The following is a 21,877-nucleotide window of genomic DNA, read 5'->3' as shown; positions in this document are numbered from 1 at the left end:
ATCTGGCTCCAGAGAACACAGGAGGGGCCGGGAAGAGGGGGTCGATCAGCAGGAGTCATTACTAACTCACCTAAACAAGAGGCTAATGCTGATAAACAATGGCCAAGACAAGGCAGGGATTATGCAAATGTCACCCAGAAAAGAGATGGATTTCCACAGTTTGGTTTGGATTAAGTCAGAGTTGTTAATGTCTTTTAACTTCCTTTCACTATAAAATTTGCCCCCGTACCTACATTGAATCACTGATAATCAGTCCTACTCCTCCAGTTTCACATTTTTCAGGCAGACCACCGTTTATTTTATTTGAAAAATATCAGCTTTTTGTTAACAAACTGAAAATTAGTCTGACAGTCTGTAATTTTAGTGTAAGTTCTCAGTAGGCTTCAGTGTGGCTGTCTGAGTGAAACCTGAAAATCCCTGCAGTCTCTTACTTATATTGTCTGGTCCAGTACATAGTAATGCATAGTTACTATTTGTTGTTATTGTTTTTTTTTATTAAGTGCATGTGGGATTCATAGTTTTTGGAAAGCAAAACAGATTGCTTAGACAATATTTGGATGATGAAATGAAATAAAATCAGACATGAAAAAGAGCTTTTCATGTCTGAGACTGGAAACGATCTCTCACCTTTATTAGCACTGTCATATCTACTGTCTCAACCAGAAAAACAAAGGAAATTTTAACTTACATCATGCATCTGTAGTGCTTCAACATTGGAAGAGGTTGGAGTGGATGAATGGGTCAGAAAGATGATAACATGATGCTTGTACCCTCATGTTTTACATCACTTCAGTAAAATTTCTCTTTGTGAAGGTTAATCAGAGAAACGCTGTTGAAACTCCCTTAGTAGATGTCATAACAGTAAATGTGCTGTACTAGTGCCATCAACAATTAAATATCTTTCACATCATCAATTTCTTTCCCTTGTGTCATTTAAATTTATATAAGGGTCGTTCTGTCTCAGCCCTGTCAGCCAAGTTTTAGAACATTCTGTTCATCCCTCCCCCATTTGTGTAAAAGCTCTGTGGTCGGGGCGCCGGTTTGGCTCAGTGGGTGAGCAGGCAGCCATATGCCGCATGGCCAGAAAGTAGCGGCCTGGGTTCAAGTCTGACCCGCAGCCCTTTGCAGCGTGTCTTCCCCTCTCCTTCCTCCACTTTCCTGTCTGTCTTTATTGTCTCTATTCATTAAAGTCAAATTCCAAAAAACTATTTAAAATAAAATAGACATTTATGGTCCAAAGAGGATTCAGTGAAATTTTAGCTTCAAATATCAAATACTTTTCAAGTCTCTTGAAAAATGGTCCATCCCAGATTGAAATCTGTGGATATGTTTGAACATGAATACCTCAAAAGCTATTACACTATTAAAAATAAAAGCACAACATTTTCATTGTTTTTTTAAAAATATGTTAAAAAATATTAAATATATAAAGATACAATTTCACAGTTATCATTACATATGCTTAGAAACTTTGAAGATTTACCATAAATAGTCTTGGTTTTTTTTTATAAAATTTTTACTATAGCACTTAAAAATCCTCGTTTTCCCATACTGACTAAAATAGAATTGACTAACTAAAATTCTGCCGATTTTCTCTTTAATCAGATATCTCATATTCACTCATTTAAACATTATCACCACTTATGTCTCCTTTCTGTCAGAAGCTTGCTTGCCGATGCAGATAAAATACGTATTTATCAAAGACATTTCAGGCCTTTTGAGCATTTTGGTCTTTAGTGGAGATTGATTTTTCTTTTAAATGAACATCATGAATTTGTGACATAAAGTATGAATTGAATCTTTAAACAAAGTCCGATGTGATATTAGTTTAGTTTAGTGAGTTTCATAATTTCTTCTCTGTTAGCAGAGCAAAACATCTGCCTGTATTTCTTTTTGGTCTAATAAATGGCTGACCTGTGTGACTGCATGCCTTTGTTTATTAAGTACTGTTCACTTGTCAATTAACAACGAGAAACCTGCATGAACTGCCTCATCTGTACTCCGATGGAGCTGTAGGTGAGAAACGCTTCCTTCATCAGTGTAATTAGACAAGAGCAGGCAGCCATCTGTTGCCAACTGACCGTTTTCTGCCACTGAACGCATTTTCCTATTCTTCTTCTTCTCTTTTTTTTTTCTTTTTTTTTTCTATGAAGTTGTCCTTGAGATTGTTTCTAAGTGGCTGCCTACGTTTTGCATCTGCAGGTATTGCTTTCCCTTTGGACGACCAGATGGGGCCCTAAAGGCCACGCTCTCCCTTCAGGAACGGGTAATTGGCCTCTGATTAAATCATATTTTAACATACAGCACAGTGGTGTGAAAAAGTGTTTGCCCCGATTTTTTTGTATGTGTCATAATCCAGGTTTGTATTTCTTTTCTACTTAATAATAAACACCCCCCATTTTGTGTTTATTTGTGTTGTCTTTGTCTAATATTTACATTTTTTTAATCATCTGAAACATTTACTGTAACCGTGACAAACATACAAAAAAAGTTAGGAGATCAGGAAGGGCTTAAATATTTTTTGCACCACTATACAAATGTCCTGCACAGTTTTTTCATGAAACATGTAACATACATGTATAGAAAAGGAAAGCGTGTTGCCTTTGTTTATCAGCTGTCTTAGAATCAGTTTAATCACGTATCTGTGCAATTTGGTTTCAAGTGATTATCAATGTCTTCAGACAAAGTACAGACCAGTTTTCAAGGGAATAAGACTTGAAGAAGACTTATGCTGCTAGAAAGGCAAGAAAGCTAACCCCAGTCTTACTTGAACAAATCTTTGTTCAAGTAAGTCAATTAATTAAGTGAATCTAATTCACTTAATGTACAGAATTCACCTGCTTGCTGCATACATGCTACTACTGCACATTCACCTAATGTATATATTATATATAATGTAAATGGATGGATACATGGAAATTTAAATAAAGCTCAACATGACAGCACCCAGAAAGTATTCTGACTTTTATCCTGACTAAAATCAAGTTTTATCCAACTTATTTTCACGTCATATTTTTACTCTGGTGCTCAACACCCCACTTTATGTGGCTCTATGTCCAAGGAGGCTATCCTACTGTTTGACCACCGGTTTTATTCTGATTGGCTGCATCTGACACACAGAAGGTTTGACAAGCCATACAGTGGGGCTTCTCTTGAGCTCTAAGAAGACCTAAATGAGATGTGTGTTTTTTCAGGTTTTGATGAAAGACATCACTACCCCTGTTCCTCCAGAGGATATGAAGAAACTGGTGCAGAGGTGTCTGGAACAAGCAGCTCAAATCAACTATAGTCAGTTGATTGAATATGCTAAAATCAAGGGTGAGAGTTTATAGCTTGATTTTTACCAAAAGATGTCACTTCAGGGTGGTGCTTGAAGGGAGAACAGAGGATCACAGTAAACGATAGATGATCATGAATAACGTAATGATAGATTTGTTAGTGATCAGTAGGGTTTGACCCAGAACCCAACATACTGTACACACAACAGAGGCTTCTCTGAAATGTTCTGTAGTCATGTTTGAGTGTAAAACTAATCTGCAATGGCTTCTGCTTCTTTGCTATGGAATTTTCCCACATAGTGGAACATCAGGTACCTCCAGAGAAAAGACTGGAGGACATGATGAGGCTGGGAGAGCTCTGCATCGAAGTCTTGCAACAGAATGAAGAACATCACTCTGAGGTATTTTATTCCTTTTTTTCTGTCTTTAATACATTAGGACTTCAGATGCAATTTAAAAGACTGCTAGACTTTTGACTTTTATTTCAAAGAAGGTCCTTTTTTTCCCACCTCAGAATGTGTTGAGTGACAAAAATATGCAAATTTAAAAGAAAAAAGATAAGCTCCAGGTGTCTTTTGACATCCTTCGCAGGACCCGCCTGGAATTCCAGAAATCTGTTAGGTTGTCTAAGGCAGGTTTCCTGTCGGCTGTCATTACAGATAACAGTCACAATCCACATTTTTTATTTAAAACCTTTAACTCATTGATTAATCCCTGTCCTGTAATGCCTAGACTGGCTTCCTTAGCTCTTTGTGAAGGATTTTTAAATCATTTTACAGGCAGAATCTTATCTCTAAGAGTCTCGCACCCCACTGTGATGAGTCAGGCCCCAGCTTTACGATGCTCCACTAACCTCAATCAGTTTGATCCACTTTCACTGCCCACTCTCAGGGGTATAATTGATCACCTGAAAAATGCAAACGCTGTTCATGACATTCTTCCATCTCGCATTATTAAAGAAGGGTTTAACATTATCGGGCCCTATATTTTATCACTAATGAACCTGTCATTGTTATTGGGCTATGTTCCGGCTGCCTTTAAACACGCTGTAGTGCAAACTATACTCAAAAGGAGCTTCCTCGATCAGAATGATCTCGCTAACTTTAGTCCTATTTCCAAACTCCCATTTCTGTCTAAAGTCCTAGAGAAGATTGTTCACTCCCAACTCCAAACTTATTTGGATGCAAATAATATTGGGGAATAATTTCAGTCGGGGTTTAAGCCACGCCATAGCATGGAAACTGCATTACTGAAAGTCTTTAATGACCTTCTCTCAATTGCTGACTCAGGGCACCCTGTGGTCTTAGTTTTGCTTGATTTGTCCTCTGCTTTTGATTTGGTGGATCATAATGTCCTTTTAATGAGGCTTAAGCATCTGGTGGGCATCACGGGCAGTGCCCTTAGCTGGTTTAAATCCTATCTACTCCTCCTCCACTGCCCCTGTCACCTCTGGTGTCCCCCAGGGGTCTGCGCTGGGTCCTTTGCTGTTCTCTTTATACTTGTTACCCTTGGGCCGAATCTTTGATAAATATAATATTTCCTTTCATTTTTACGCAGATAACATTCAAATCTATTTTGAACTAGCTGAGGATGTCGCGTCATCGTTGCAACACTTCTTTGATTGTATGAGTGAAGTTAAAAACTGGCTACTGAGCAATTCCCTCATTTTAAATGATAAGAAGACAGAAATTGTAATCTTTGATACTCCCATCCCTCGGGCTGAACTAACTGGTGTATTTGGGCCCTTTGCCAACTCCCTTTCTGACACTGTGAGGAACTTGGGTGTTGTCTTGGACAGTTCCTTCAAGCTGGACAAACATGTGTCCTCTGTAGTTAAATCTGGCTTCTATCAATTACGTCTAATCTCTTTTTTTTTTTCTTTTTTTTTGTGTCCCGTTTGGATCTTTAGCCATCAGAATTGTTGTCTTAAGGCCAAGAAAGATGCCAAGCGGATTTATTTTACCAAGTGGATCATCATGGCCTTGCCATATTGGTCCATTTGATTGACCTTTATTATAATTATGAATTTATTTTATTTTCAGTTGCTACAAATGGGACAGACATGACTGGGGGATAGGACAGGGAGAAAGAATGAAAGAAAGAGAGGGAGAGAAAGAAAACCAAAGGGGAGAAGAGACGGTGAGAAGGGGGAAAGAAAGAAAAACAAAAACAAACAAAAAAACAAAACACCTGGGTCACCTGTATGGAGAAAAAAAAAAGAAGAGAACGCAAACAACAAAGAGCAACATAATAGAAAAAACAGCACCATCACAATAAACTAGCTAGCAGTAGATATCAGTAGATACTAAATAATAAACGATATTGTGCAGCACGCAAGATAGACAGCGCACAATGTGCTTTGAGGCAGCAGCCAAGAAAGCTGTAGTCCGCGTCTGTGAATACCCGTGTGTACACCTGTGTGCATACCTGTGTGGATCAGCATGCTTGCATTCCAAAGGTTTCTTCATGTAACGATCTGCTAGGGAGTGTGGGGGGGCCACAGCCCCGTCCTCCAGGGCGTGAAGCAGGTATGGAGGAGATCAAAACTCCAGACATCCAGAGGCCCCCAGAACACAAGAGACCAAGGAAGACCAACAAGAGGGGCAGCCGCGCCACTGTCCCAGTAAGAGCTGAGGAGAGTCCCAGATGAGGGCCCACTCAGCAGCCGCGGAGCAGAAGCCAGGGGGAGTTGCAGTGACGCGCCCGGCAGCCAGCTGTGCCTGAGTGACCGAGCCCCAGGCCGAGAGGCCGGGGGCACCCCACCTCCGAAGTGGCCTGAGCGAGCCCCAGGCTCCAGGCCCCGATAAGCGGCCGCCAAGGAGTGAGCCGGTGTGTACCCGGACGCCCACCCCAGACACAAAGAACCACCAACGCACCGACACCTGAGGGAGTCCGCCACTGGCAGGGGAAGTGGTGGTGGGTGGAGATAGGCCTCCAAACCTTGGAGGGCCTGAGATGTCCCCAGAGAGGTGGCGTCTGATACCCAACCTGACATATAGACACAGACATACAGGCACACACAGACACAAACATCCATTCCCACCCTCATGGTCTCATATGCACTCACTCAACACTCAACCAACGTGGAGACAGACATAAAGAGACGCTGTACACACGATCACACTCCCCAAGCATACTCTACGAACCGGGTCTAGGTACCCTTGCCCCTGGAGGGGGGAACTGCACCCAGACCCAGGTGGTGTTTCCCTTTTCCCTGCGGTGGGGAGAGGCAGACCGCCCCGACTCTGCAGCAGCAGGGAGGCCCCACACTCCAGACCGCAGTCGGACAGCCAACTCCTCCTCCTAGCCCCCCGCTCCAGCAGGCCGCAGAGAATGGGGGTGAGAGAAGACTCCAAACCTCCCTCCACCCGCTCATTGTAGTGTTGATGCATGTGTGTTCTAAGGTGCATTTAAAACCCAGGAGGGCATGGAGCTACCTGCCAGAGAGCAGCAGGTAAGCGCATAGTCCCTCCTGCTAGCCCTCAATGTCTACGTGTATTTAAAATTGAGAGGTGGGCAACGACACCGGGGGTGGGGTGTACACCCTGATGGTACTTTGGATTCCGTGTATCGTGCCCACCCCCAAGATCCTATATGTATGTGTAATGAGAGTGTGAGTAATGTGAATGTCTAAGTTGTGGGATAAAATTGAGGCAGAGGCAGCCAGAAGGGGACAGAGGGGGGGGTAGCCTCCTCTGCACCCTGGTGACATACCCCTACTCCAAGGTCCTGCATGTGTGGGTGGTTGTGGTGGAGCGGGAAGAGGGAGGCAGCTGGAGATGGGGAGGGAAGGAAGGGAGGGGCAGGTGACCCCTCTCCCTGGTGCCAGCTCCCCCGCTGACCCCAGTAGGCACTCCCATACTCCGCGACCCGCCAGGGAAAGGGGGCCCAGGCCCATCCAGACCGGGGCCCAGCGCAGCAGCGCCCCACAGAGCCCGGGACAGTCCACCCAACCCCACCACAGAGAAAACTGCACCCACCCCACCATCCACTCATCTTCCAGACTACATGAGACAATAGACGCCCAGGCTGAGATCTTCCTCCACCTCTCCTGTATCTCCCCCTCCTGCAGAGAGTTCCTGAGGAGAGGAAAGCTCCTGCAAGGTGTGACAATCTCCCCCACCAGTTGAAGGGCCCCCCAGGTGGCTCGACACACCGGCGGCACCCTGCGCCAGGGATGGGCCCCCATGCACTCACCCGCCCACAACCTCGGCAACACACCAACCAGGACCCAAGGCCCCGAGGCCCGGCCAGGGCCCCAGCCCAGAGACTGAGCACCCCCAGAACCTCACGCCCATCCCGGACCCACCCAGGGGCAGACAGGCTACCAGGTCAGTAACCCACGTCCGTCAGCACAGACCCTCCCCTAGCCCCGCTGCACGCAGCCACGAGGAAACAGTCACCCGAGAGCCAAAAGAGCCCCCAACCGGACATGACCGCTACCCCGGGTTGAGCCCCCCAAGGAAGATGCCTCCGGGGAACCCCCCGACGCCCTAAGCCTGTCCCTACCCCCACACCAATCACAACAGTGAAGGCGGGACCAAACTATGACCCCCCACCCCCACTAGGTGATGGAGCTGATCAAAGGAGCCCAGAGCAATTGATCTGATGTGGTGGCAGAGGCTGTATCAAGACTAATGTAATCTAATAGATAATTTCTATATTGGTTAGAATTAAGATTATTTTTATTTTTCCAGTTCATGAGGACTGTTTTCTTGGCTATGCATAGGGCAGTGAAGATCATATGGGCGATATTCTTTTCTGAAGTGACATTATCTAAGCTGCCCAACAAACACACTAAGGGGGAAGTTGGAATGTTACATTTCAGACACTTCGATAAGTCTTCACATATCTCGCGCCAAAACATCTGCACTGGTGGACAGAACCAAAGAGCGTGGATATAATTGTCTGGTGTATTGCCTTGACAGTGTGAGCAGTTGTTGGAAGATGTAAAGCCCATCTTGAACATCCGATGACCTGTATAGTGCACTCTATGTAGTATTTTGTATTGTATTACGTGTAATCTCTAAGGCCAAGCCCTACATACCACGTAAGGACCTGGAGAAACGTATCCATGCCTTTGTTACATCAATATTAGATTACTGTAATTCCCTTTATACTGGTCTCCATTCTGCCCTTATTCACAAACTGCAGCTTGTTCAAAACGCTGTTGCGCGTCTCTTAACCGGAACTGGTAGGTTTGAGTCTATTACTCCAGTTCTCTCCGACCTGCACTGGCTCCCCATTAAACATCGCATTGATTTTAAAATCTTATTGCTCACTTTTAAAATCATAAGTAACACCGCGCCCAGCTATCTTAAGGATCTCCTCAGCTTCTATACCCCTAGGAGAGCGCTTAGATCAGCAGGCCAAATGCTCCTGGTGCGACCTAGATCCCGCCTTAAGACCAGAGGTGACCGCGCATTCACCGCTGTCGCACCCTACCTCTCGAATAATCTTCCTCAAGCTATCCGCGCGTCTGATTCAATTCAATCTTTTAAATCTCGATTAAAAACTTATTTATTTAGCCTTGCCTTCAGCCTTTCGGCTCGTGCCTACTATGCCTGGTATCATTGGTTAGTTATGTCTCCCACCTGTTAGTATATTCTATTTGTACTTATATTATTTTATTTATTTTATTATTGCTCTTATTTGGTTTCTGTGAAGCACTTTGGCATACACCTTGTTTTTAAATGTGCTATATAAATAAAATTGTATTGTAAATTTCTTAATTCAATTCAATTTTTTTATACAGCTCCAAATTGAAACAACAGTCACCTAAGGGGCTCTACATTGTAAGGTAGACCCTACAATAATACATACAGAGAAAAACCCAGCATCATATGACCCCCTATGAGCAAGCACTTTGGCAACAGTGTGAAGGAAGGTTTTACCTGGATGAAGCCTTCAGCAGAACCAGGCGGTCATCTGCTTTGACTGGTTTGGGTGAGAGAGGGAAGACAGGATCTAAGACATGCTGTCGAAGAGAGTCAGAGATTAATAACAAGTACGATTCAATGCAGAAAAGTATATAAACACGCAGTGAGTGAGAAAGGTGACTGAAGAAGAAACACTCAGTGCATCACGGGAATCCCCCAGCAGTCTACATCTATTGCAGCATAACTGAGGGAGGATTCAGGGTCACCTGACCCAGCCCTAACTATATGCTTTAGCAAAAAAGGAACGTTTTAAGCTTAAGGAATTTAGAAATGGATAATTCCAAAAATCTAAACTAAAGTCTGAATCATTGAGTAAATAAATAAAATAATTGGCATAAGAAGAAATGGTTGACCTAAAAACTATCAATTGGTGCCACTCTAGGGCCTTGGATGTCACACCGATGCTGATATCAACGGAAAAAAACTGCACCCAGAATTATCCATTATATAGTGAAGAAGCATTATGAAACTAGTAAGTTCTTCAAATCTTAAAAGCCGACTGCATCTGACGTAGTGTATGTTAAAGTATTCAAAGCTGTGTGTTCTCAGTGTTGTGAGAATACGTCTCGCTAACAAGTCTTTTCAAACTGCAGAAGCGTAACTCTGAAACTCTTTTCGAACTATGAGGGGTTTTTTCGTCATCTGAGTGGTAGTGGCAAAGATGCCACATGTCACTTGATCATTTCATATGTCTCTTGATCACTTTCACAGCACTTCCTTTTTCTTTTCTTTTCTTTGCCTTGTTTGGCAGCTCATGTTAAAATGGCAGATGACATGGCAAATGGCTGCGTTGCATTAACGTCTGCAGTAGAGGCACGATGAAAACAACGCCCACACCCCATATGCACATAGAATTTTATGCCACAGTGTAAAACTGATCAATCCTAGGTGTTGAGATGTGGTGTTTTTAATCAGCCCTAAGTGGCAGCATGGCACTCAGGCATCTGTTTCTGCACTATTATTAACAAGCCATGCTCTGCCGCTGCCATGGCGACTGGTGGATGCTTCAGATGTGATGTTAACTACAAATTAGAGGCCTTTTTTTTTTCAGACCATCGCAAGCTGTCACAGCTTAAATTTAGAAATTAATAATTGTTTACTCAGTTGCTGTGTCTTTGGATGGCATGCTTACTGCCTTGCTAGTTTGTGTTGTTGCTGTTTCTATACAGAGATGTCAGAGTGACAACCTAGTGTTTAAATCAGTTCTTACTAATGCTGCTTTTTTCTCTCTGGAGTCTTTTTGTTTAAAGATTGACTCTTCAATATGTTTGGGGGGATTATCTAAGGAAACTAAAGCAGTGAATGAAGCATTTCATCACGTAAAAGTCCATTTTGAATATGATGGATATAAAAACAGTCTTGTTTTTAAACAACACTTTGACTTGTTTTTTTTATATAACAGAAAACTGTTTTAGCATGATTGTTTATTTGGCTCCTTTCTTTTTCTCCCTTTCCTTTATTCTGTCATGGGAAGGGAAGAGAGGCAAGTTTGCTGTTTGCAGTTATCCTCCCCTCCACTGTACATCATTACACCAGCCTGTAAAGTTTTCATAGTATGGCCTGTGGTTACAAAATACTTACTGGCTTTACTGGTTACACATCTTTTTTTTTTCTGGTAAAACTGAGTTTTTTCTTATAAAATTGAGTGTGTAAATGATAAAATAAGAAGTAATTACTGTCTGTGGTGAGGCCGTAGGTTTTGGGGCAGAGGTCACAGTAATGCTTTGGTTACTTTAACAATGTAAGACATACAGTGGGGAAAAAAAGTATTTAGTCAGCCACCGATTGTGCAAGTTCCCCCACTTAAAATGATGACAGAGGTCAGTAATTTGCACCAGAGGTACACTTCAACTGTGAGAGACAGAATGTGAAAAAAAATCCATGAATTCACATGGTAGGATTTGTAAAGAATTTATTCGTAAATCAGGGTGGAAAATAAGTATTTGGTCACCTCAAACAAGGAAAATCCCTGGCTCTCACAGACCTGTAACGTCTTCTGTAAGAAGCTTTTCTGTCCCCCACTCGTTACCTGTATGAATGGCACCTGTTTGAACTCATCATCTGTATAAAAGACACCTGTCCACAGCCTCAAACAGTCAGACTCCAAACTCCGCCATGGCCAAGACCAAAGAGCTTTCGAAGGACACCAGGAAAAGTATTGTAGACCTGCACCAGACTGGGAAGAGTGAATCTACAATAGGCAAGCAGCTTGGTGTGAAAAAATCAACTGTGGGAGCAATCATCAGAAAATGGAAGACATACAAGACCACTGATAATCTCCCTCGATCTGGGGCTCCACGCAAGATCTCATCCCGTGGGATCAAAATGATCATGAGAACGGTGAGCAAAGATCCCAGAACCACACGGGGGGACCTGGTGAATGACCTGCAGAGAGCTGGGACCAAAGTAACAAAGGTCACCATCAGTAACACACTACAACGGCAGGGAATCAAATCCCGCAGTGCCAGACGTGTTCCGCTGCTGAAGCCAGTGCATGTCCAGGCCCGTCTGAAGTTTGCCAGAGAGCACATGGATGATACAGCAGAGGATTGGGAGAATGTCATGTGGTCAGATGAAACCAAAGTAGAACTTTTTGGTATAAACTCAACTCGTCGTGTTTGGAGGAAGAAGAATACTGAGTTGCATCCCAAGAACACCATACCTACTGTGAAGCATGGGGGTGGAAACATCATGCTATGGGGCTGTTTTTCTGCCAAGGGGACAGGACGACTGATCCGTGTTAAGGACAGAATGAATGGGGCCATGTATCGTGAGATTTTGAGCCAAAACCTCCTTCCATCAGTGAGAACTTTGAAGATGAAACGAGGCTGGGTCTTCCAACATGACAATGATCCAAAACACACCGCCCGGGCAACAAAGGAGTGGCTCCGTAAGAAGCATTTGAAAGTCCTGGAGTGGCCTGGCCAGTCTCCAGACCTCAACCCCATAGAAAATCTGTGGCGGGAGTTGAAAGTCCGTGTTGCTCGGCGACAGCCCCAAAACATCACTGCTCTCGAGAAGATCTGCATGGAGGAATGGGCCAAAATACCAGCTACTGTGTGTGCAAACCTGGTAAAGACCTATAGTAAACGTTTGACCTCTGTTATTGCCAACAAAGGTTATGTTACAAAGTATTGAGTTGTATTTTTGTTATTGACCAAATACTTATTTTCCACCCTGATTTACGAATAAATTCTTTACAAATCCTACCATGTGGATTCATGGATTTTTTTTTCACATTCTGTCTCTCACAGTTGAAGTGTACCTCTGGTGCAAATTACTGACCTCTGTCATCATTTTAGGTGGGGGAACTTGCACAATCGGTGGCTGACTAAATACTTTTTTGCCCCACTGTAACTATAATCAAAATGTAGTTACTGCAGCAATTTGGCCATTGTGCTGTATGGAAGAGTGTAGAGAAATGAGAAAGATGTGTCACCGTATTTTAATAATAATGCAGAATTGTTTTAATTCACCCACATTTGTGGGTTTTCAAACATGAATGGCTTGTTTAAGGTCATGCCAAAGCATCTCTGTCAGATTTAAACCTGGACTTTGGTCACTCTAAAATCTTCCTTTTGCATTTTTTTTGTTGTTTGTTTGTTTGTTTGTTTGTTTGTTTGTTTGTTTGTTTGTTGAGCCATTCTGAGGCAGACTTGCTGTTATTTTTTTGAATCATTATCCTCCTGCATATCATACTGGAAGTATGAAAACCTACTGTAGGTTTTCATTTACAGCCAAGTAGGTTAGATAACTTTTTCCCCTTAATAAATAATATCATTTTTTAAAAGCTGCATTTTTATTTGCTTGGGTTATCTTTGTCTAATATTAAAATATGTTTGAACATCTGAAATATGACAAATGCAAAAAAGAAATCAGGAAGCGGGCAAATACTTTTTGTTTACAGTTCACTTTTCTCTGCCATGTAGTTAACTTTTGTATCTTTTACAGAGCAAAATATTAGTAGATGATAATGTGATGAGCAACTTAAAGCTCCAACTATGAATGCGTGTAAATGTCAGACACTTAAGCTTAGAAAAAAGTGCTTGTGTGAATGGGTGAATGAGGCATGTTGTATAAAGTGCTTTGAGTGCTCCGGTAGTGTAGAAAAGCGCTATATAAGAACCAGTGCATTTAACCTTTTCAGGGCTCATATAAGATCGTATCTCTAAGTTACTGGTTTATTTTACTCTTTGGTTATAAAATCTGTCTGCCTCACACTCATAGAATGAATCATCTCTTTATCAGTTTAGCAGTATAAACCCAAAATAACAACACAAATGTGTTGCCTAAAAGTAGAAAGAAAAGTTTCCTAGTTTTCCCCAGTTTTGGGTGGAAGAACTACCGTGTGCAAAACCCTGACCTAAATCTTGTATCTTTGGGACAAATGCAACCTAGTCTGCCAAACAGACCTTATCACTTACTATAACAATTTCTCCTGTGGTGCCAAAAAATACCCTTAGTATCATTCTGATCACATTTACCTGCATGCATTTGTTTGGCTAGAAAACCACTCAAACAGTTGAGCATCTGGAATAGATCCTGTATCTAGCAAAAACAGGAAGTGGAGTTATTTTATTAGAAACTATGTTTAATCCACTTACCATGTGTTTAACCCTCCCATATGGAAAAGAAATAGAAAAAACTAATAAAAGACTTGCATCAGATGTGGCCTACTTCATGTAGTGAATCATATAAGGCTTATATGATTTACTCATGAAAGTGGCCACTTTCATATATTGTTTTAGTAATTATCCAAAACATACAAGTTTCATTTATATGATTTTTCAAGGGATCTTATATCTGTCTTCACTTTTGTATGCTTTTCATACAAGCTTCACACAAGACCGATACAAACCTTATAAGATTTATATGTATCTTTTCCATATGGGCTGTCATGCATGAATTATGACAACCTCAATCAGCATTGTTTTCTTAAGTATTTTTATTCATCTTTAGGCATAAAAAAAATTACAATGAGACATGTCATACATCTATAGTAACATTGAAGGACCAGTGGGTGGCAGGGTATGGAGTGACACATCACTGTCCAGTGTAGTGGTTTATGTGCAAGTATACCATCAACACTGACACAAATACAAGAATACAGCCTTTGAATAGCTGTCCACTGTAGTAACCACTATGTGTGAAAGGGCTAATGTCTCTTAAAATGTTTGATGACTAAAACTGAATTAGGAAAGTAAAGTTGGCCTGTTAAAAGTAGATGTGAGCCAAGGTCACTACTGTGACTGCTGGTTCTTTGTAAAGCGATTAAGTGTTTTAACAAAAAACCCACAGGTGCTGTTGTGAAAACTTTAACGACTCACTAACACAGGTTTCTTCAGCTAACTGAAGAGAATCAAGGCTGTGTAGTAGTCCAGTGAACAAAGGTTGTTTCGCTAAGTCGACCTCTGCTGTTGATAGCTACATGAAGTTGGAGAGAAAAGTGCATCCAGCCTCAAATCATATGCTGATGCGCTGAGGTCAGTTTTTCTGTTCAACAGAGGAAGATGAGGCAGATATGTAAGATGCCAGAAAAAAATGACATGGTAATGCCGTATGTCTGTGAAGGTTCTCAGTCATCCAGGTCATCGTAGTCAAAGGAGCTTGCAAAGAAAAGCATCTGGACTTCTTTAAGTTGCTTGAAAACGTCTTCAAGCAACTTAAAGAAGTCCAGACGGTTTTCTTTGCAAGCTTCTTTGACATGGTAATGCCTTGTATTTGTGACCTTGAGGGGAGAATCAGGCGATATTTCAAATGTTCCTTTTCAGTTTCTTGATGCTGGAAACTGCAAAATGAAAACACAGGCTGACAATTCTTCCACAATTAATGTCGAATGATTTCTTGACGCCGTATTCATTCAAGTTGCCTGTGAATAAATTCTGTTAATTAAATGAAAAAAAGAGACTAAAAGGCATCAAATCATTCAAGGAAGCATGACTGAATGATATATATAAATATATGTGTGTGTGTGTGTGTGTGTGTGTGTGTGTGTGTGTGTGTATATATACATATTAGGGGTGCAACGATACACAAAATTCACGGTTCGGTTCGGTTCGATACTTTGGTGTCACGGTTCGATATTTTTTCGATACAAAAAAATGTTCATGCCTTTTTAATTTGTCATTTATTAAAATTATAAATATATATTTTAACTCAAAAGTACAGTTTTTAAATTTAACCCTAACCCTTGTGCGTGTTTTTTATTTTGACAGCGAATGCGCACCTGCGGACCACTTATGTGCAGCCCCGGTTATATAGCTCGTCATATTGCAGCCACAGAAATTCTTTTGTCCATGAAACCATAAAGCTGCACTTTCTTTTTGCCTTATCGTCTGATTTGTCATAACTTCTCCGTTTTGTGGTAAGCTTTTCTTTGGCTGTCACTTCTTCACCCTGACCTGTCTTATTTGGCTCAGCAGAACTAAAATATATATCCTGCTACTTTTACACACACACTCACATAAGCTCAGCGATTCTCTGCGCGATCAACCTCTCACATGTTTAAGCTTGCTGCGGGAGATTTCACTTGTCATGTTTGCATAGTAAGCTAACGATTAATAAGACGATGTCAGAGGAATTGGTGCACAAATTATGTGCTGTCGCTCTCTATACACAGTTCGCACGATTGCAAAGTGAAAGCAAAAAAACAAGCGCAAATTCAAATGCGATTTCAATATGTCGCATATTGACAGTGGCTCACCGATGCCAATGACATAATTACCCAGCTACATTTCCGAAAGAATGCAAAAGCATTGACATATATTTTTCCTTCCTACAATAGCCCGACGGGCAGGGAAGAGATAGATTTTGGTAGCCCGACTGAAAAAATCGCTAGCCCCAGGACGTCGGGCTAGCGATTTTGCGAGCCCTGTATCTGATTGAGGAATCACTCATCTTTGGAAAAGAGAGTTTATTACAGAGAAATGTCTCTTTCCAAAATAAAAGCTATACTATCCGCTTCTTCTGGGCTATATTCTCAGCAGCATAAGGAGAATCATGTGCTAACAGCTGTCTAAATGACTCGGCTAAAGTTAGTAGCATGCTTCTTGTTTTTGTCTTTGCACTAGGATGATGTCGGCATAAATGTGCAGTCATATTCGTTGTGTTCCCGCTAGTGCTTTCAGGTTAATCTCGTTGAAATGACCTTAACGCCGCAACACGGCAAATCTCCGTTAACGAGCTACCGCCGATCGCTCCGTGCATGGGGCTAGACGGCCAACACGTTAACGAGCTAACTGCGCTAACACACTAGCTCCCACCCATGTAATTGAGCATTGCGTGGCACATCCAACATACTGTTTTACTTTAGTCCATGACTCGCTTACCTTCAGGGTCATACGTCACATGAAAACCAAAATAATTCCAAACGCCAGATCTGAATGAGGGTGGGGGAGGTCCATGTTGCAAGGAGAGCTTAACTTCTGTCTTGCTAGCTTGCCCTGCGCTCTTCCTTCTGACTGTGCTGTCTGTGTTGAGCGCTCAGTGGATCTGCGCTCGACAGTGCAGCCTAGGCGGAGTAGTCGAACGCAGATTCACTGAGCGCTCAACACAGACAGCATCCGAAAGCACTGTATCGAACGGTTCAATATCGATACGAATATCGTTGCACCCCTAATACATATATACATATACATATACATATATACATATACATATATACACACATACACACACAAGGGGTGTGTGTGTATGTGTGTATATATGTATATATATATGTATATAATATGTGTGTGTGTTTGTTTGTATATGTGTGTGTTTATGTATTATTACCAGAATTGTGGTTAGCCTTGGAAAGTTGGCAGACAAAAACAAAAATGTGAATCCTTTTTCTCTGTCTATATTTGGGGAATAATTTTGTTGTCATATTTTTAACATCAAAAAGATGATCAAGTGATGTGACGTTACCAACAGTCCTTTAAGTAATTAATCTCTGGCCCTCTTTCACAGCATGTCCTTTGTCCTATCTCCCTACTTTAACCCCAAACCGGTCGAGGCAGATGGCTGTTTTTCCTTCCCACTGATGCCAAAGTGCTTGCTCACAGGGTGACATCTGATTGTTGGATTTTTCTTTTTATATTATTTTAAAGTCTTGTAAGGATGTTACAGTATAGACTACATTGAGGTTTTCTGAAAATAAACATTGATTCTTCTAGATGTTTATGTACATTGTAGGTTTTGCTTTTTGTATGAGTGTACATATAAATAATATTTCCATTCCATTATTTCCTCTACTTTTTGCCACATATATCCTCCTCAACTTTCACCTCATACTTACTTTGCAACTCTATAAAGCTACAGTCAAAAAGGTTTATAAAATATAAATGATAATTGACTGGCTGATCTCCCACTTAATATTATCCTCTTGTGCAACTCCTTTTCACTGCATTGTAAATATTCTGCATTTAAAAAACAACAACAACAATCATTTAAAGAAAGCCACACCAAAGTTCTTATCCAGTGGACAAATTCATGATAAACAAACCATATTTTAAAATAAAATAAATTCCCCCCTCGCCCTGTGGATGGTCTCTATCTTTCAAGCTACAAGCCCAGAGTCCTGGGATGTAGAGGAAGAGGCTGCTATGAAAGCTGCAACCACCAAGTATCCTGAGACTGTACACTAAGCGGAAGGAGGCCCGACACTTTTGAGTTGTAGTATCACAGTCCAGGATGAGACGATGAATATCTACGAGTACATGAGGAAGATGACCACGACCGACTACTTGCTCGGGCATACATGGAACGCCATAACCAAGTGGCCGGCATAGTATATAGAATCATCTGTGCCGAATTTGGCCTGGAAGTCCCAAGGTCAAAATGGGAGATACTAGTAACACTAGTAATACTAGTCACAGGGTTCACTATTATACTACTGGGAATGAGTACAGACACAAAGAACTGATCTAAAATGAGCAGAAATCAATGTATTAAAACCAAAAGAACACTCTGTGATTGCATTATCTGTTTTTCTGATATAATTTCGTTTCATCTGCATCTGTTCCAGGCTTTTTCATGTTGGCCAGAGTTGATGGCTGAACATGCTGAGAAGTTTCTGTCTCTGTACAGAGCCGACATGGAGGCAGCTCTTCAGGTCCAGTCGATCGATTCCTGGAATAGCTTCCCACTATTTCAGCTCTTCAACAATTTTCTACGAACAGACCGTAGGTCTTGGTTTTTCTGAACACGTTTTTTTAAGGCCTTCTCTAAAGCTCAGGACTGCTTTGAGCTGATTGCTAAAGCTCATTACAGGAAATGATGTCAAATGCCTGTTTTCCACTAAGCAGTGCTGCTGCCAGACCTGTTCTGCCTTGGTACACTAAGGGAACAAGCCCACATTTCAACAAGTTCCAAAAGTAGTGGTGGTGGCAGATAGAATGTGTGAGCAGCACCTAGTAATCATTGGTAAATTTATCTAAAGCAACCAACAAAGCATGATGCTTCTCTGTTATACTTCATTTGCTGTTTTCATATTGGCACTTAGTTCCCTCTTCACAACAAACTTAGTTCTGCATGTTAAATAAGGGTTGTTTTGCACTGTGACTGGTGCAAAGCTACTCTAGCACCGTCTAAGAGCAAACAAGTAGAGCAAGACATGAGAGGAACAGATCCAGTTTAATAATACTTTCTAATTTTTTTGCTTTGTCAAGATTCCTAAAGAATAAGTTGCAGCTAATGGGAAGTTTATTAATACCCAAGTTATGTGAATGTAGGTTTCATGTCAAAGTCCCAACAATGGAAAAAGAAAACTCCCTAAAAGGGGAACCTGGAGAATTCAAATTATGACAAACATAAATGTTGCACTTTTATTCCTGAGATTTTGTTAACATTTTCTACCGCAATGAACTGTACTTCACTGTAAATATTGAATTCTCTTCCTTGATAAACTTTCTTTCACTGTAAATATTTCATTTGACTGCTGGAGAAAAAATCTAATTGGCTCATTGTGTTTCTCCTTTCAAACCCTCCCTCAGCTTTGTCTTCAAGCCAGCAGAGATTTGGCAAGATGCAATATTTAACATGGTGGATGCCAAAATACCTCAAATACAGTAACAGACAGGCAGGCAGATAGACAGCCCAAGGGCGGTGTTGAGAATAAAGACTCAGTGTTTCATTATGCATAGAAACCACAAATCTCTTTTCTGTGGCTCATATCTTGCATTCTTTCTAATTACCATCTTCTGTTTGTACCATAATTATTCCAAGTGTCACAACATTAGCCAACTTGATTTGGAGTGTAACGAGGCAATAGAAAAAGATGAAACAGAGTATGAGCGAAATCATAGTTTTCACTGTTTGCACAAATGAGGTCTTCCTTCTGATAATTATGCTTGAAGTGAGAGGTAAGGGATTGGTTTGATTAGTTTTAGTCCCAATCACTGAAAACGCTGCAGCTCACAAACAAAAGAGGGAAAAAACGATTTGATGGACAAGAGTGTTTATTTATGAATCGCTTTCTCAAAGCTTCACAAAAATATAATATGTCGTTGTTTTTAATCATTCACATCATTGTTTTTTTGGACAACAAATCCTCTGCAATACTCACTGGTCGGCTGATTTCTAAGTATTTTCTTCAGCGTGTGTATTATCTCTCGGTTGCAGATTATTTAAATGCTCACTTGATTGTCATATGTGACAAGCTTTCGTGAGGGAGGTGGATTCTACTCTCTAGTGGGCAAAAAGGCTAGTGTTCATCATGATGGAGCAGAGTGAGAGGAATTAAAACTAATGAAGTCCTGGGAGACCAGCTTGCTTGCTTCTCACCAACACCTTATCTTTGTCTCTCCTCACTGTGGACTGTCGACTGTCTGCAGGGATTTATCTGTCTTTCCAAAACCCACCATTACAGTTTGAATGGGGGATAATGGAGTGATAATAGGAACACCTGTGGACACAATGACATTTGATAAAAGACGTGTAGACCTTCTAGAGTATACATTTGAATTTAGTGAAGCTTTTTAATTTAAACTTTTAGAATTTATCAAATAGATATTAATTTGGGTAAAATGTCTGTATCAGCTTGTCCAATTAGGAAATGTCACATAAGAAAACAAAAACTCTTAATGTAAAGTTGGAGCCACACTGTTGGCTAAAATATCCCAATGCCAACAGCTCTCCCAGTCTCCATATGAAGACTGGATGTGGCTGCTGTAACACCAGAAAAGCAATGCATGAATGGATTTGTCATATTACAATGGTTGCGTAATAAGTTCTACACTTTTAAACAAGTAGTAATTTAGGTGTCGCTAAAGCTTACACTGAAATTTAAGCGAAGTTAATAAAGGGCAAGAATGAAAAATAGTAGCATACTGTGTGTGAGAGAGAACAATATCAGAAGTAAAATCCATCACGTTTCTTATATCTGAAGTAATAATCTCAACCATAAACAAAATAAATACTCAGTCTTAGCTTAAATTTTTGTGGATTTTTTAATGTTTATTTGTTTGTTTTTATCCCAGAAAACTTGTATTTGACTATTGAATAACCTTTAATCATTTCTGTTTTGTCTTATTCCTTACTTTAATCCAGAAGAGCACATTTTCAGTCGTGAGGACTGGAAACCTGCTAAAAAGCTAAAAACTATTTTGAAGTTTGAAATGAGACTTTGCGGGCTCAATCCATCTAATGACTGTTAATGTGAACAGAAAGTCCACATAGTTATAACATTTTTCTCATCCCCCCCCCAAACAGCTCACTTGTGCAATGGGATGTTCCACAAACACCTCCAAGACCTGTACATCCCACTGGTGGTACGATACATTGATCTAATGGAGTTGGCCATTGCTCAGTCAATCCACCGCAGCTTCCAGAAGGAAACCTGGCAGCCTGTCAAGTAAGGCTCACCCATGTAATCCGTCACTATGCTTATAAGCATAAAATACTCCTTGAGTTTCTTCTTTATTATGCAAAAGTTTATATTCCTACTGAGCTTTTTACATGAAAAGTGAAAATATCAAACAACAAATATCTTAAATATTTCACTAATACATTAACATGCCCTCGTCAGGTGTTCATGAAATTTTGCTTCTTTGCTACAAATGTGTTTTGTTCTTTACAGTGTTTTAAAGGTGACATGCATTCAGTCTTGCAAATGTTCTCTTGAACCTCTGACCTCCTGCAAACAGTGGTGTTGGAGTATTTGTGCAGATCCAAAAACCTGTTGATAGGCAACTTTTTTACAATGTTTAAAACTAAAAGTGTTTTGTTTTTGTTTTTCTCAACCAGAAATTTGGATTTTACTTTTGAGACATGGACTTCTAAATGTGCATTTAGCATCAACTTCATATTTAAATTCTAGGCTGTTATTTCTCTGTGGATTCATGATTCTCAAGTCCGGTGATCTACAAATTCCTTTCTGTATACCTAGTTTGTAAAATTAAGTTATATTAGCCATTATATATAAAGAGTATAAACATGAGATGGTTCCTCCATACTGTGATTACTTCTTTGAATTATTGTTAAACAGTTTACACTTTAATCATAGCAAATTTAAAAGCTTTAGAATGGCATTTAAAGTAAAAGCGAAGGAGTGAGTACACGTAAATTTGCCTGGGAGGAACTGTGGCAAAGAAAACAGCTTGAACAGAAGCCTCTGTTTTTTCTCCCATTCTTTATCTGAGTTCTGCTTTTGCTCTATATGATATTTTTTCTTCAGTTTTC

General features: G+C 40.8%; 1 protein-coding gene across 1 annotated transcript in view; it reads left to right on the top strand.

The window, feature by feature from the left end:
- cadps2 (Ca++-dependent secretion activator 2) overlaps positions 1–21,877 on the top strand; it is a 193,329-nt gene that overhangs the window by 128,583 nt on the left and 42,869 nt on the right. Inside the window, exons 15-19 of the mRNA XM_085413171.1 lie at positions 2,203–2,266; positions 3,195–3,318; positions 3,579–3,679; positions 18,225–18,381; positions 20,909–21,050. Of these exons, the coding sequence (XP_085269297.1) occupies positions 2,203–2,266; positions 3,195–3,318; positions 3,579–3,679; positions 18,225–18,381; positions 20,909–21,050 (588 nt within the window). The remainder of the gene's footprint in view (positions 1–2,202; positions 2,267–3,194; positions 3,319–3,578; positions 3,680–18,224; positions 18,382–20,908; positions 21,051–21,877) is intronic.

The sequence above is a fragment of the Rhamphochromis longiceps genome, linkage group LG7, assembly GCF_057381845.1.
Source record: "Rhamphochromis longiceps isolate RC_006_pf linkage group LG7, R_longiceps_female_GT1.1, whole genome shotgun sequence".
Lineage (NCBI taxonomy): Eukaryota > Metazoa > Chordata > Actinopteri > Cichliformes > Cichlidae > Rhamphochromis > Rhamphochromis longiceps.
Note: the sequence above shows the minus strand (reverse complement) of the source record. Positions and strands in the feature narration are given on the sequence as shown.